A 14,334-nucleotide genomic window follows, 5' to 3' on the forward strand; every position below is an offset into this window, starting at 1 on the left:
GACCGAAGCAGTCAACTTGGCCAGTTCACCTTCCAAGCTCGACAGTTTGGCCACGGCCAGGTCTTTCTCCTCAACGGCATCTGCGCACTTTTTCTTAGCGTCATCGACAAGAGAGTTAAGCTTGGCCTCTACAATGTCCATCTCCTTATCACGCTCCTCATCCTTAACTAGGTCGAGGAGATTGAGAATGGCGAGGATTAGGCCCTGACAAATTGGAGGTCAGAAAATAAGGATGCAAAGCGGCGAAACAAGCAAAAATGAAAGACGGCTCGATTAAGTCTTACGTGAATTTGGAAGGAGATCTGCTTTCGCTGGCGATCAACCAAAGAAGGTTGAGTGGCAGCAACCCAGTATGGTTCGAGAAAAGACTCATACAGAGCCTAGAAGGCAAGGGAGAAGCGGGGGGAAGTTTCAGCATCGCCCCAATCTCGGCGTCAGAAATGTCCGGGACTTGGAACTTGGGATCCATGATTTTTGTCCCCGGGATGAGCACGCGTTCCCTCGGCGCCAGAGGAACGTCCACGTCAGGAATGGGAACCGTCGGCGTCCAAGTTTCTACCACCGGCGTTTTCTCTTTGCGCCTCTTTTTTAGCGTAGGATCCTCCTCCGACGTCGAGGGGACCCTTGCGTTTTTCCTTTTCCTCGGCACCTGAGAAGAAGAGCTGGCTTTCTCCTTTCCCTTAGAAGGAGGTTGTTGGCTCGGCGGGGGCTACTGGCTTGGCTCGGACGACTGACTGCCGGGAAGCTGGATCCTCAAAGATGCCATTTCTACAGATACGACGAGACAAAGATATAGTTAGCGTTTGGAAAACGAAAGCCGTGATAAAGAAGGGCGTCGAAAGCAGAAATTACCTTCGTCGCTTAAATGAAAGTATTTGCGGATGGCGTCTAAATCAGCGAGGTCTGGGAGATCAAGGATTAACCCGGCACTTCGAAGATTGGCCTGGGTCAGGAGGGTGTCAATATGACGAACCTCGGACGAGAACGAAAAGGCCTTCTCGATCCTCGCCAAGATGTTCCCAGAGAACTTCGGCCGGTCCTGACTGACTGAAAGATAAAAAGGCTGACAGCGTAAGAAAGGAGAAAGCAAAGTAAGGTGAAAGGAAGGAAATCAAAGCCTCACCCATGTTCCCAAACGACGCCTGCACCTTCCTTCGGCGGGGCAAGCGGTCGTCGGGATGAAAATTGAAGGGGCCGCGTATCATAAAAAACATGGGTTTCCACACATGTGACGACGAGAGAATGCCCAGAATTAGCTTGCCAAATCTGGGTTGAGATCTCCCGTGCCCGCTCAGAAAATACCACACTTCGCACTTGGCGACATGGCACAGTCTGTACATGAATATAAACTCATCAAGAGGAAGATCCATGTCAAACTGCTGGTTCCACAGGATCCAGACGCCAGCGAAGCAGTACCAGAAATTTAGCGCCAGTTAGGCGGGGAAAATGCCATAAAAGTGTCAATAATCCTTTACGAAGGGATGAACCGGAAGGGTCATCCCCGCAGTAATGGCCCTGGTATAAACAGGGAGGAATCCGGTCGGGGGCATACTAGTCCTGAAATGCATGTCTGGGAGGAGGTATTCGAACCACTTCCCGTCGATGCATCCTTCCTTCACCGCCCGGATGATATACTTATTCCGGACCCTCGATGCCACGGTGTCAGCTATGAAGGAAGGCCGATCCGGGTCTCCACTTGTAGCAGCCAGCGGGGCATCCACCAGAGAAGCGGCGACGCCACACACGCTGCCACCTGTCGACGTCTTCGTCGATCATTTGGCAGACGCTATCATAAGCATCACTACCGTCGTCGCCTGGGCCGGCCATATGCCCCTCGACTTCCCGCAACAGCGAGTCGCAGTCCGACGAGGAAGATGACCATGAGATCTCCACCATAGAAGGGGAGTCTGGACGGACAACGAAGGGATCCTCTCGACTGGGGGAGTTTTGGGCCATTATTCTGGTGATTAAAAAGACAAGGAGCTGAGTTAAAACCCTAACGTCGAGAGGAAGAAAATGATGGCTATTCTAAACGACGACTACTCAAACGCCTCGACTTGACGTCGACCATTCATGTAAGAATGATAACGGCGAGTGTTCATGGTACCCCGAGTTCCCCAGAACCCAGGAACCAAAAGTGCGTAGACAACCAAAAGACAGAAAAAGAACTATCCTACGCGGAAAAATAAAATGGAGTAAGTCTCCCTAACCTCTACATTCCACGTATTTTCATACATACATGATTCAATAGGGAGAAACCCGTGAGAAACAGAACAATCAGAGGATGACGGGACTTACCGGTATGAAGATTTCTGGGTAGAATCTGGGATTAAATACGGCTTCACAACACGCCTGGAAAAACAAGTCAGTGTTTTGCAGAAAAAGATTCCGGCAGAGCAAGCGGCAGCTCAGTGAATGCGGGGAGTGTTTGTGTTTTGAAGAAAAAATGATTTTGGGTTCAAAGAAGGTATTTAAGGTGACAAAAGTCATCGACCCCTGACCGTTGGATGAAGTTCTTAAAATCCCGCCCAGATCTGACGATGACAAATAAGGGCGGGAAAAGAAAGAGTCGCGATCCGAAGGCTTACATTCATCCTTTCGAAATAAAGCCTTACGTCAGCACAAGAAATCGATTGACGCGACGGTTGCGTCCCTCAAGGAAATCCAAAGCATCCAGGCCATCATTGCGGACGAAGGCTCGGGACCGGTTTCCCACACCCGAAGCACGGAAGTACGACCGAACCTAAGCTCGAGGCCGCCTAAAAGGAACCCTCGACCTGGGGGTAACTGTTGTGTGGGAAAATGTGAAGGACACATGGAAGAACGATAATATGACACGTAGCCTTAACTACTCCCCGTAAAGCAACAACCCTCGACGTCTGGGGCCCCCTCCGATTTCGTTATAAAGAACCCAAGTGAAAAGTCCAACTTAGGGCGTCGATTCCTTCTGGCGTCGACAGATCGTACCGTCGAACTTAGGACATAGAAATCCCTCGACTGTGGAACCAACAGCCAAGAAGGACAGTTGGGTTAAGCAACACTAGCGACGAAGGGAATGCTCTTTGGAGAAAAGTCTGACGTGGCAAATTGCGTACAAAAGTGGGGGATGACTACAAGGCATACATTTATTGCGAACCCTTAAACCGCCCCACAGGGGACAGAAAAGGGTTACAGGAACGCACCGAGCCGTAATAGAAGACTAATTGGCTGAGTGAACAGTACTCCAAGTGATTAGTGGGCTACGTCTGGGCTTAGAAAGGGAGAGCACTTGAGTGCTTCTGCCTACGAAGGAAATCAACCCAGCGAAGGAAGCCCCCAATATAAAAAGGGCAAGACCCCATACAGAAAAGAGGTTGGAACCCGAGAGAAAAAAGGAACGAGAAAGGGCAATTGATGTAAATTGTAATCTCTTCAAAAGAAATATACAACCACAATGGATATAGCTCTAATTTTATAGAGTAAACTACTATAAAATCTCTCGTGTTCTTTATTTGTGCACGTCTTTCATTAACCCACAATACACCCCTCCAACAAATTCTCACACACATTCAACACTAGGACCGGTAATCCAACGGGAAACCCAAGGTAACCCGGCCTGTTTTTGTTGACGAGAAATCACCGTTAACAAATATGACTATCGAAAAGAAAGACGAAGCAAAAAGGAATTCCTAGCTTTCCAGAAAGAAGTTTATCACTGGCAAAATTCAAAACGAAAGTTCTTAACTACACATCTCATGAAAATGGACTTGAAGCGCACAACGGTGTTTCACCACGTCTCTTTCTGGCCTTCAGAATCTCCGATTATCCCCATATTGAGCTGCATCCTTAAATCCTTCTAGTGAAATGGAGCTACCAAGAAAAATAACAGATCCACAGCTATTACTGGATCTTGTTTACGATTTGTCAACAAATGAAGACTCTGCAAGATCAATTGCACGGGCAAGTGCAGCAGCTTTATTCTCGCATTCTCTCTGCTCATCAGAGGGATCACTGTCGGCCACAATTCCAGCTCCAGCTTGAAGGTGGGCAACCCACTCTCGGCGGTTGTTTACATCCTTGTATGAAAACATTGTATCATAACGGGTGCTAGTTGGGAAAACAATGGTTCTCAGAGCAAGGGCAATGTCCATGTCCCCATTAAAAGAAATGCCTCCAAACCCGCCACTGTAAGCCCCACGTCTCGTCACTTCCAGCTCATCAATTAGCTCCATGGCTTTTACCTGCATTTCAGCATGGCACACAGTTCAAGATAATAACATTTACGCCAAGCGTTTGCTCAAATGTTTCAAAACAAAAGATAGTAATAGGGCTGAAAACACCAGACTTCTCTTTCAAACTGCCAAGTATTTTTTTTCCCCTCTCATCTCCTGGGCATGACTAGCTGGTTGGTACCAGTAACGGATTTCATCAACACTTCATAGGGACTACCAACTAATGCTGGGGAAATTAGAAATATATCTTTGGGAATTTTGTAAGAAAAGTCTCTTGCGTTTTCATAGGCCCTATCATCATCTTTTCCGACTAGAAGGTTTGTCATGAATTACCTTTGGTGCTCCACTGACTGTCCCAACAGGTAATGCCGCACGCAAAACATCCCAGCTTGTCAAATCATCTAATAACTCCCCAGTTACCTGATTAATGAGATGTAGCATCTCGGCTGTTATGAGAACAATGTAGTGCAACAAAAGTTGCTACAAGCACATAATAGCAGCAAATTCTTAATAGAAGCAAATCTAGTGTGCGGTTTTTGTAAGCCAATTTAAGATACCCAAGCAACAAATGTAGTCATCCTTGTTTGCCGGAATTTTTCATGATGAACTACAAAAGTAGGTACTTACCGTTGAACTGATATGCATAACATGGGAATATCGCTCAATGTTCATGAGTTTTTCAACCTTGACAGAACCAGGCTTGGAGACCTGCATGAACAGAATAGCTTGAATGCATGATTCCAGCACAAAGTTCAAATTGAACAGAAGATGTGCAGATTGTGAACAACTATTAAGGTAAAAATGAATCATGATAAAACAAAAAAGAATACAGGACAATTCCCTTGACCGTTGCGTACATTTTCATTGTTACTCTAATAGGAGGTTTGCGTTAAAATGCATGCAGATGGTACACAACCTTATCAACTGAATTCTAGGATCAACCAGCAAAAGCAGGATACCAGAAGAAGGTCAAATCTCATTGTGGGATCCAACGAGAGGCCAAATGCTTGGTATAGAAAAACACCATCACAATGCATTCGACCCAAAATTTAAATGAATAAAATCAACACATTTGAAAGAAAATAATACAAAAAAAGAAAAAGTATAACCTTCCCAACATCATTCCTCCCCAAGTCTACCAGCATGATGTGCTCTGCGCATTGCTTTTCATCATCTAAAAGCTGCTTTTCCAACATTAGGTCTTCTTTAGGTGTCTTGCCTCTTCTAATCGTCCCAGCAAGGGGCCGGTTAGTGATCTTTTTCTATCAGCAAGAATAAGTAACGCATGGCCATATAAGAAAATAAAACTACGCCAATAAAAATAACACCATAAAAAAGCACAAGCACCTTGCAGAAGATGGATGGTCAAAGAATAGTACATCACATCACAATAGGAGTTACCTTCTTCACACAAGTGAGAATTTCAGGACTTGAAGCAACCAGAATACATCCTCTAGCCTGATAATGCGAAATATGTTATTTATAGGGTCAGAATGTCTGAACGAACTTTAAATCCACCAAGAAGCTTATTTTTCAAGATTAGCAGCAAACCTGCAAATAAGTCATATACGGACTTGGGTTGACAATCCTTAATGCTCTATACACTTCAAACGGATCTGCAAATGTTCTTCTTTCAAAACGCTGACTCAACACAATCTGGAATATATCACCAGCCAATATATGCTCTTTCGCTTTCAAAACAGCCTCCTTGTATTCCTCACTTGTCATGCTTGAATTTTCCAATTTAGAACCAAACAGATGGGTATGCAAATTTATTGAGCCTGCAGGCAGCCTCGGGCTGAAATAGACAGTTCAAATTTATACATCCTGACGCAAACCATAAGAGACTCTTTGTTGAGAAGTATGGAACACTACCACTCCCTACAGCTTAAAAGAAAGAGAAAGCAAAAGTTAAAAAGTATACTTACGTGACTACATCATGCACTCTAGATACTAATGCTTCCAATCGGTCCATTCCATCATTAAAGGCCTCCTCAACAGAAGAATATCGACCTAATCGCACCCAGTGAATGACATATGCTTTCTGCAACAACAAAAAAAAGGAACAAAAAAGATAAATAATGTTCACAACTATCTCTTTTAATCTTTCCAATCAAAAGATACAACCGATAGCCAAGACATGGGGGATTCTTTTACTTCTCCCTTGCGATAAATTTTACAGCCAAAGATTGGGAAAAAATTAAAGGGAAATTTTGTTTAGTCAAAGTATGTAGAAGCTCTTATAACGATAATCATGTCCATGTGGATTTGAATCTACGCTTCTGTTTTATGTTTGCTAGAGTGAAGCGATTGCAGAGAGTGAACGTCAGATACAGCTTGAATACTTACTACCAGGAAATAAGGAAGTTAACTACCACAAAATGATAAAACCTACTCAGCATAAAAAAGCATCAAACACGAGAAAAAAAGAGACGCTCAAAAGGGCATGGTTTGACAGTTTAACTACCTTCTCCACATGATCAAAAACAATCACGTCATCATAAAGGCCTAGATGAACATCGGGAAGATTTCTGTCATCCAGAGGGGCAGAAGAAAATGGTAGTTTTTTCTTCTCCACATAGCGCACAGTATCATATGAGAAAAAACCAACCCATCCACCTGATAAAAGAGCATATCACTGAACATCAACTAGTCACCTCATAGAAAAATCCTTTGCTCCGGGACTGGATCAAACAATAATTTAAAATACTAATCTAACAATATATTTGTGAGAATTACCAATACCAAACAATATTCAACCTTACATTTTTTCACAAGAAAGAATTGGTACGGAATGGTAAAAAATAACAAAAATCATATGAGAAGAAGATTTTGGCCATTACGAACCCAGCCTATTAGCTTCAGAAATAAATTGACCACACTTCTCTGATCTAACACCAGAAAACAAGCAGCCATTTAAAGTTAAGTTCATAGGAAACTGATGTCATATGTTCTTTATAAAACAGCAATTACGTTTTGTATCCGCTATTCTTACCACAAAATGCTTCTGGAAGTTCATCGACAAGCTGAGGTGTCCATCCCTCCATTAGTCTCCGAGGAACAATCATCGGATCCTCAACAATCTCCTCTGTTCTACATCCTTCCTCGTGGTCGAGAATCGTAACCATATTCTCTTTCGCAACTATTTCAATCGCGGGCTGAGCTCCAACCACACTGTACCGCCCCTAAAAAAGATAAAAGCTTAGAACATTGAAGAACCAGAAAACTGAAGAAAATAGACACCCGTACGAACAAGAAAAAAGGGATTACAATACTGGAAGCTCTCAAACCCGGCTCAACGGACTCAAACAGAAAGCTTGGAGCATCTCTATCATCCTCCTTAACCAGACATCGGTATGCAAGTACCGGAGTTAAGTGATCCGAGAATATTGTTCGATACAGAGGAATTAAATTTCCCTTCTTCGAAGCTTCCGAAAATCTTTCCGATTGATCCACTGGAGGAAATGAAACGCGCCAACCAAAATTGACATTAAATCATTTTAGGGGAAAATCATGTTACGTCTCACAGTGATATTTCGTCTAATTCCTACCTCGGATTCAAAAAAATCACGTTATGCGTTAGTAGCTAAGAAACTGTTCTGCTAAACTTGTAACTTTTCTCAATTTGAGACTTCAAACAAATTCTATTATTTTCCATATTAAGAACCAGAACGTACATTATACCCGAATAAAAATTAATATAAAGTAAAATTCCCCAGAATTAATCTTATGCTAGTTTCCTCGCTTTTCTCGGCCGCCAAACAGAGGCAATTTGCCTTTCACGTAAGATCATTTTCCTGCAAACCGAGTCGGAGCCAGAGAAAAGCAAGGTGGATGACTCCGACGACAAAGAATTTGAAGATTTCAACAAAAAACGAAAAAAATAAGCAATTTACCTAAAGAAGGCGATGATAGTGCTGAGCATCTGAATGTATGGACACGCGAGCTCGGTTTTGTGAGAACAATGGAGCTTGAGAGTCTGCCATTAAAGCTTACAGACACCATCGAAGGCAAACGAAGCGTCGAAGTGAGCTGAGAAGCCAGGGTTTCCATGGCAGAACTGTATCAGAAGCAGAGAAAACCGAAAGCTCGATTTCGTTGATGCAGCTCTCTCTCCCCTCTCTGTTTTTCTCTCCACAGTAGCCGAGGTGGGCGGGGTGAAAACGATGTTGTCTGAGGAGGGGTGGATTTGAGGCCTAACAAGATCCAATCAAGCCCGGTGCCTGGCCCAGTTCTTAATTATTGAGTTATAGTCCAAACTCATGAATCATTGTCCGTTGGGGACTTTACGGAAGATTATTATGCAGAAATTAACACAATTTCTTAGCCTTTGTTTCAACGACTCAAACCGTTATTTAGGATTCAAATCTTAGTTTAAAATTTAAATTGGTGTTTAGGAAAAGAAAATGTAAGAACAATTCAAACCATTAGCAATAGTTTAAGGACAACTTAAATTGTTGATTTTAGAATTCACTTTCCCCCTAAATTTTAACGATCTGAATTGTTGTCAACAGTCTAATAGTTTCAGATTCTACTTTTATTTCTTTTCAATTTCAATCTTAAAAATGTCATCATTTCTTCATTTAAATTATGATTAAGATGATTTTTTAATGTGTTCATAATGAATAGAGGATCAAATCTCGACCCATATTGTATATTTTTTAATGTCATTTATAATGAGGTTTTATAAGATTTGTTACAAAATTCTAATGACAGCTTTTAATTCTTTATCCAAACACAATTCAGATTTTATTCCCAATGCAAATTACAATTTATTTGCATATCCAAATAACAGTTCGGATCACAATTTGAATCACCACAGTTCAGATTCAACAGTTCTAACTAAAAAGGTTCAAATCTCCACAATTTAAGTTGTTGAACCAAACAAGCTCTTAGCTCGCTTTAATTTAGCAAAATTCTCAAAATATTACAAATATAGAAAAAAAAAATTACATAGTAATTAATATAATCATATTTTATACTTGTTGATACCCGATTTTGCACCAGGCCTATTCAAGGATTTAGGCCCAACCATGACGTCACACGATATTATTGGGTTTGCTTTGTGAACTCAAGCCACGCTCGGGGACTCCCGTGGGTTGTGGTTTGGTGGGCCATGTGTGATCAAATATGCTCATTTATCGTTTAATTCGATCCAATTTGGATCTCACTCGGGAGGTTTTCAGAATTAATTAGATTAAATACAAATGGGTGATAGAGAATTCCAAAAGCCTTCCTCTTGTCATTTTGGAAGCCCAAAATTCCTAAGCCTAAGCCTTATAACATATTCTTCTTCGTCCGTCAAGGTTGATTCTCAGTGTTTTGACTCCAATGAAGACTCTACTCGCACTAGACATGTCTAATGAAGACTCCCTCAGTGACATGCATGTCTCCCATAGCATCCTCTTCGTTTCCGTGTTAGGCATCATTCTTTTGAACCTCTTCTCACCAAGCTCACCATCGGAGCGACCTTATGATAATTACAACAAATAATTAAGAGTATTTATCCATCAGCTTCTACATCTCCATGGAACTTCTCGGCTTTTATTTTACAACAAATCAACAACATAAGTAGAGAACAACTAAATTGAATATGGTAGAAGATGTAATGAAAAACTAAAAGATAAATACAGTTACTAATCCTTATGATATTTGTTTTATTATAATAGGAAACTTCTATGGTGTTAGAAGAAAAATATGTTTTAACATCGTATCGAGAATACAATAATTTATACGTTTGAAATTAAAACTTGCGAACTTTAAGCGTTTTTGTTATACAAGTTACAAGATAGACTTGTAAATTTTAAAAGAAATATGATAACTTGCATATTTAAATAATACACTACCGAATTTTGAACATTAAAATTATAAAAATGACGATGAATTTTAAAGCACCGTAAAAGAACCCTTTATGATTACGTGCAATTTACTAAAAGCGTAAATACTTTTTATTCCAATATAGCCAGATGATTGTTCCATTTATACTTTCAAGGCATCTACTCTACAGAAAACATAACACCTAAACATTTGTATAACGACAAACAAGCATCATTTATTGTACGTACTTAGTAGTACTATTTACTGTTGTGTTTAGTAGTAATATTCTATAACTCAGGTTCAAGGATAACAGAAAGTGGATTGAGGCGAGCAACTGGAACACAAACAAGCTGATGAAGTTTTGGGACTATAGTTCCTGGCCCTTCTTCCATATTCACAGTGGAACCGTGGCCATCACTTTTATTGCCAAGTGAGTCAACAATCTTCAAATCAAAACACTGGATTATGGTAGCTGCAACGATCGGTAACATTTGTAGTGAGAAGTTCATTCCAGGGCACATCCTCCTGCCAGTCCCAAATGGCAAAAGTTCAAAGTGTTGTCCCTTTATATCTGTGCCGGTCTTTGATCCTTCTTTGCGGACTTGTAAGAACCGCTCCGGCCGAAACTCTAGTGGGCTTTCCCAATAGTTTGGATCCCTTGAAATGGACCAATTGTTGACGAACAGAATGGTGTCTACTGGAATTACGTACTTTCCCACTTTATGTTCTTTCACGCATTTTCTTGTGATCACGGGGGACACTGGGTGTAGCCGAAGCACTTCTTTTATGATGGCTTGCATGTATGGAAGATTTGGACCATCCGATTCGTTGACTAACCGAGTTTGTCCAACAACACGGTCAATCTCCTGACGTGCTTTCTCGAGCACCGTTGGATTGTTGATAAGCTCCGACAGCATCCATTCGACTGTAGCAGCGGTTGTTTCTAAACCGGCTAAGATCAAGTCCTGGAAAGAAATTATTGTGATATCATAATTTTTCTATTGTGTCATCATCAAGAAAAGCTAAAAGGGATTTAACGTTTTACAACAAAACATTAATGACTGGTGAGCATATACACAAATTATTTAAACAATTCATGTAAATAAAAATAAAATATCTATGCAAAATCTATTATTAGTGCAATTACTAAATCTAAAAAACTAGCTAGGAGGGAAATCGGGATGGGCGAGCCGACTGCCAAGAGAAAATAGGGCCAACACCGGCTAGATAAACCGTATGTTTAATACAGAAATATTTTTTGGAATAATTACCTTACATGGTAAAATTTTATACTATTAAATTTAGCAAAACTTTTAAAATGTTACAAAAAAAAAAAATGGTATAGTAATTATCATAATGCTGTCAAATTTTTTGCTATATAATGATAGTCATTATCTTAATGATATCAAATTCTGCTATTTACGTAATATTTTAAAATTTTGAGATAATGAAGTACATAACAGATTTATAGTAAATAATTGAAGTAAATAATAGATTTTTTAACTATTTGAAGTAAATAGCAGTTCACAGTCTAAATTTTCTTTTTATGATTAGTAAAAAGATTTTTTTCCACATAAATTTTCTTTTTACGACGGGTAAAAAGATTTTATTTCCATATAAATAGAGTTTTTACCATGTAAATTATTTTTTATTAGTCATAAATGAAATACTTACACAGTAAGCTACTAATTACTTCAAATAATTATAAATTTTGCTATTCGCTTAATTTAATTTCATAAATCTACTATTTACTACAGTTTTTCCCAGAAAAATATTGCTATATTTTCATTTCACTATTTAAATTTTGCTATATGCATAAAGAGTTCAATATATATATTTTTTTAATTTTAAAAAACTGACCGAAGACCTAGCCCTAGTCCCACTCCCATATTTACACCACTACGATTAATATGCGATGCTGCAGAGTGCACATAATTTCCAATTAATTCGGCCAATTGTTAAAAACGATCTAGTAAGCGTCTAACTGATCTATATATTCTGATGATTTAAATCTTTAAGAAAGAAAGAAAAACTCAGAAACAAGCATAATTCAACCAGTTGGGGTTGAAGAACTTCACTATAATCAAGCCTTTCACGCGAGGTCTGTTGAACTGCACATTCTCGTCTTTGTGAACCTCCAAATGATCAAGCAAAATGTCCAGAAAATTTCCGTCTTTGACGCCCAGCTCCTTCCCCACCTCCTTTTGCTTTCTCCTCAGCTCTTCACGTTCTACAAGAACCGTCTCCATTAACACATCAAACTTGCGGAAAATCTTCTCCGTCCGCTTCCAAGACCCTTGCAAATCCAACCACCTCAGAATCCAAACGAAGTCCGACACGCTGAAGTTTCCGAATATCGTAAGCATCCCATACACCGCCGTCTTGGCCTCCGGATCCTCCACTAGGCTTCTGTCAACGCCGCAAACCATCTGTAAGATCACGGCGTACGTCAGATTCTGCAGCTCTTCCGTCAGGTTGGAGGCTTCACCGCGCTCGGACTTCTCGGCGAGGACGCGCAAGAAGCGCCGGAGCTCGCGGGCGCGGAGCGGGGCGTGGGCGCTGACGGGGCGGTTACCGAGGAACTCGTTCATGGTGAGCCTGTGGATGAACTTAAAGGTGGCGTCGTAGGGGTTGAAGGCCGTGGAGGTCGCATAGGTGAGGCGGGATATGGCAAAGGCCTCGATGCGGGAGGTGAAGGAGAGCTCGTTGGTCATCAGTAACTCCCTGCCGAGTTCCGGCGAGGAGACCACGACGCAAGGGAGGGCGCCGAGGCGGATGGAGTAAATAGGGCCCCACCGAAGAGAGAGGTCTCGGAAGGAGGCGTGGAGGACGGGGCTGAGGAGGTGGAAGTGTCCGATGAGCGGCATGGCGATAGGGCTTGGAGGAAGGTGGCGGCGACGATGGTGGAAGACATTGGGAATTATGACCATAAAGGCCAATGGAAGTAAGACTAGTAGTGGTAGTGATAGGAACTCAAGTACTGCCATATTGGCTCTGGTTATTTGGACAAAACGTAGTAAATGGAGATAAATTAATTCAGACTTATTATAAGGGTGTTGTGTGCTTATTTCGTGATCTTATTGCTGCTAGTGGTTCCATATTTATAGGCAGATTGTTGATGAACGACTTAAATATAACTAATTTACATGATATGACTATGTGGACGTCAAACGTGCTGTCCCGGGCTGGCACGGCACGTCCGACCCTAGACCTATGGTAGGTATGGGCCGGGCCTGAGGAAAAAGTCTCAGGCCCGCGGCCCTAGTCCATAAGGGCCAGGGCCGGGTTTGGGCGGGCCTGGGCCCTGGCCCTTGTAATTTTTTTTTTCAAAATTTAATTAAAAAAAAAGAAAATATATCATATGCCCTCAAAAGATGTGATTTTATTGAATTGAGATAATACGAATAAATACACATAAATGACTGCCTTGTTAAAAACCTTGCTAAGTAAAACCCAATGGGAGATCGGGACAAAACCTTAGCGAAGAAAAAAAAATTGCAGTATTCTAGGAATAGTAAATTACAAACCTAAGTGCTTCCAGAAGATTCTGTTATTTCTAAGTTAGAAAAATAGTCTTGCATTGAATCATCCGTGTATTGTTGTTTTCATCTTCCGGCATCTTCTCAGTCTTTAATGCACATTAGCCCCTCAAAGATATCTGGATGCATTCTGCTTCTCTTCTCGTCAAGAATTCGGTTGCTTGCACTAAATGCTTACTCCGATGCTACTGTTGACACTGGAGTTGTCAGAATTTCACGGGCTATTACAGACAGTGCTGGAAAATGATCGGTCTTACTCTTCCACCACTGTAAGATGTCTAGTTTGTCATCATCGATTACAAAATTTGCTTCAAAATATTTTACCAGTTTGGTAGACACTTGTGTTGATGACGATCCTGTCGTTTTCTCATTCTTCTTCAAGAAACTCCACGATGATCATTTAGGTCCCGAACTGCTAGTTGACGTCGAAGTTCTCTGTTCTTTTTTACCTGTGTTGTATTTTACTTCATACAAACTAAATACCTTTCCTAACATTTTTCTAGCGTCAATAATAGTTAGTTGCATATCAATATCTAAATTTTATGCTGTAGCAGTCATCAAAGATTCAGTCTCATCTACTCTGCACCTAAGATCTAAAATGGTTACTAATGCATATAACGTAGGACAACCTGACCAATAACTTTTAAATTTAGTTTCCATTAGCTTAACTATGTCTCCAAAAAGTATTGTATCCCTATAATAAGAAAACGTTTCTGAAATATTAAATAGTTGATGTAAAGTTAAATGTGCAGTAGGATAATAAATTC

The 14,334-nt window shown here is 40.9% G+C and overlaps 2 protein-coding genes across 3 annotated transcripts; both read right to left on the reverse strand.

The window, feature by feature from the left end:
• Nucleotides 1-3,464: 3,464 nt before the first annotated feature.
• LOC21404870 (anthranilate synthase alpha subunit 2, chloroplastic) lies at nt 3,465-8,378 on the reverse strand. 2 transcript variants are annotated; one of them, XM_024170953.1, is made up of 11 exons: nt 8,108-8,378; nt 7,465-7,666; nt 7,207-7,385; nt 6,679-6,830; nt 6,140-6,255; nt 5,763-6,009; nt 5,613-5,669; nt 5,321-5,473; nt 4,839-4,919; nt 4,545-4,631; nt 3,465-4,220 (listed from the first exon to the last, which is right to left on the reverse strand). In XM_024170953.1, exons 1-11 carry the CDS (start codon nt 8,262-8,264, stop codon nt 3,894-3,896), a joined length of 1,758 nt encoding a protein of 585 aa, XP_024026721.1. In that variant the 5' UTR covers nt 8,265-8,378; the 3' UTR covers nt 3,465-3,893. The 2 variants fall into 2 exon arrangements, with proteins under 2 accessions (XP_024026721.1, XP_024026722.1); XM_024170954.1 differs by having other exon boundaries at nt 7,207-7,396; nt 7,482-7,666; nt 8,108-8,377.
• A 1,925-nt stretch (nt 8,379-10,303) lies between these two features.
• Nucleotides 10,304-13,076, reverse strand: LOC21404871 (licodione synthase). The gene is made up of 2 exons (XM_024170999.1): nt 12,107-13,076; nt 10,304-10,993 (listed from the first exon to the last, which is right to left on the reverse strand). The coding sequence occupies exons 1-2, from the start codon at nt 13,013-13,015 to the stop codon at nt 10,316-10,318; spliced, it is 1,587 nt and encodes a 528-aa protein (XP_024026767.1). The 5' UTR covers nt 13,016-13,076; the 3' UTR covers nt 10,304-10,315.
• Nucleotides 13,077-14,334: the final 1,258 nt, after the last annotated feature.

Source organism: Morus notabilis, unplaced genomic scaffold (genome assembly GCF_000414095.1).
Source record: "Morus notabilis unplaced genomic scaffold, ASM41409v2 Scaffold101, whole genome shotgun sequence".
Taxonomy (NCBI): Eukaryota; Viridiplantae; Streptophyta; class Magnoliopsida; order Rosales; family Moraceae; genus Morus; species Morus notabilis.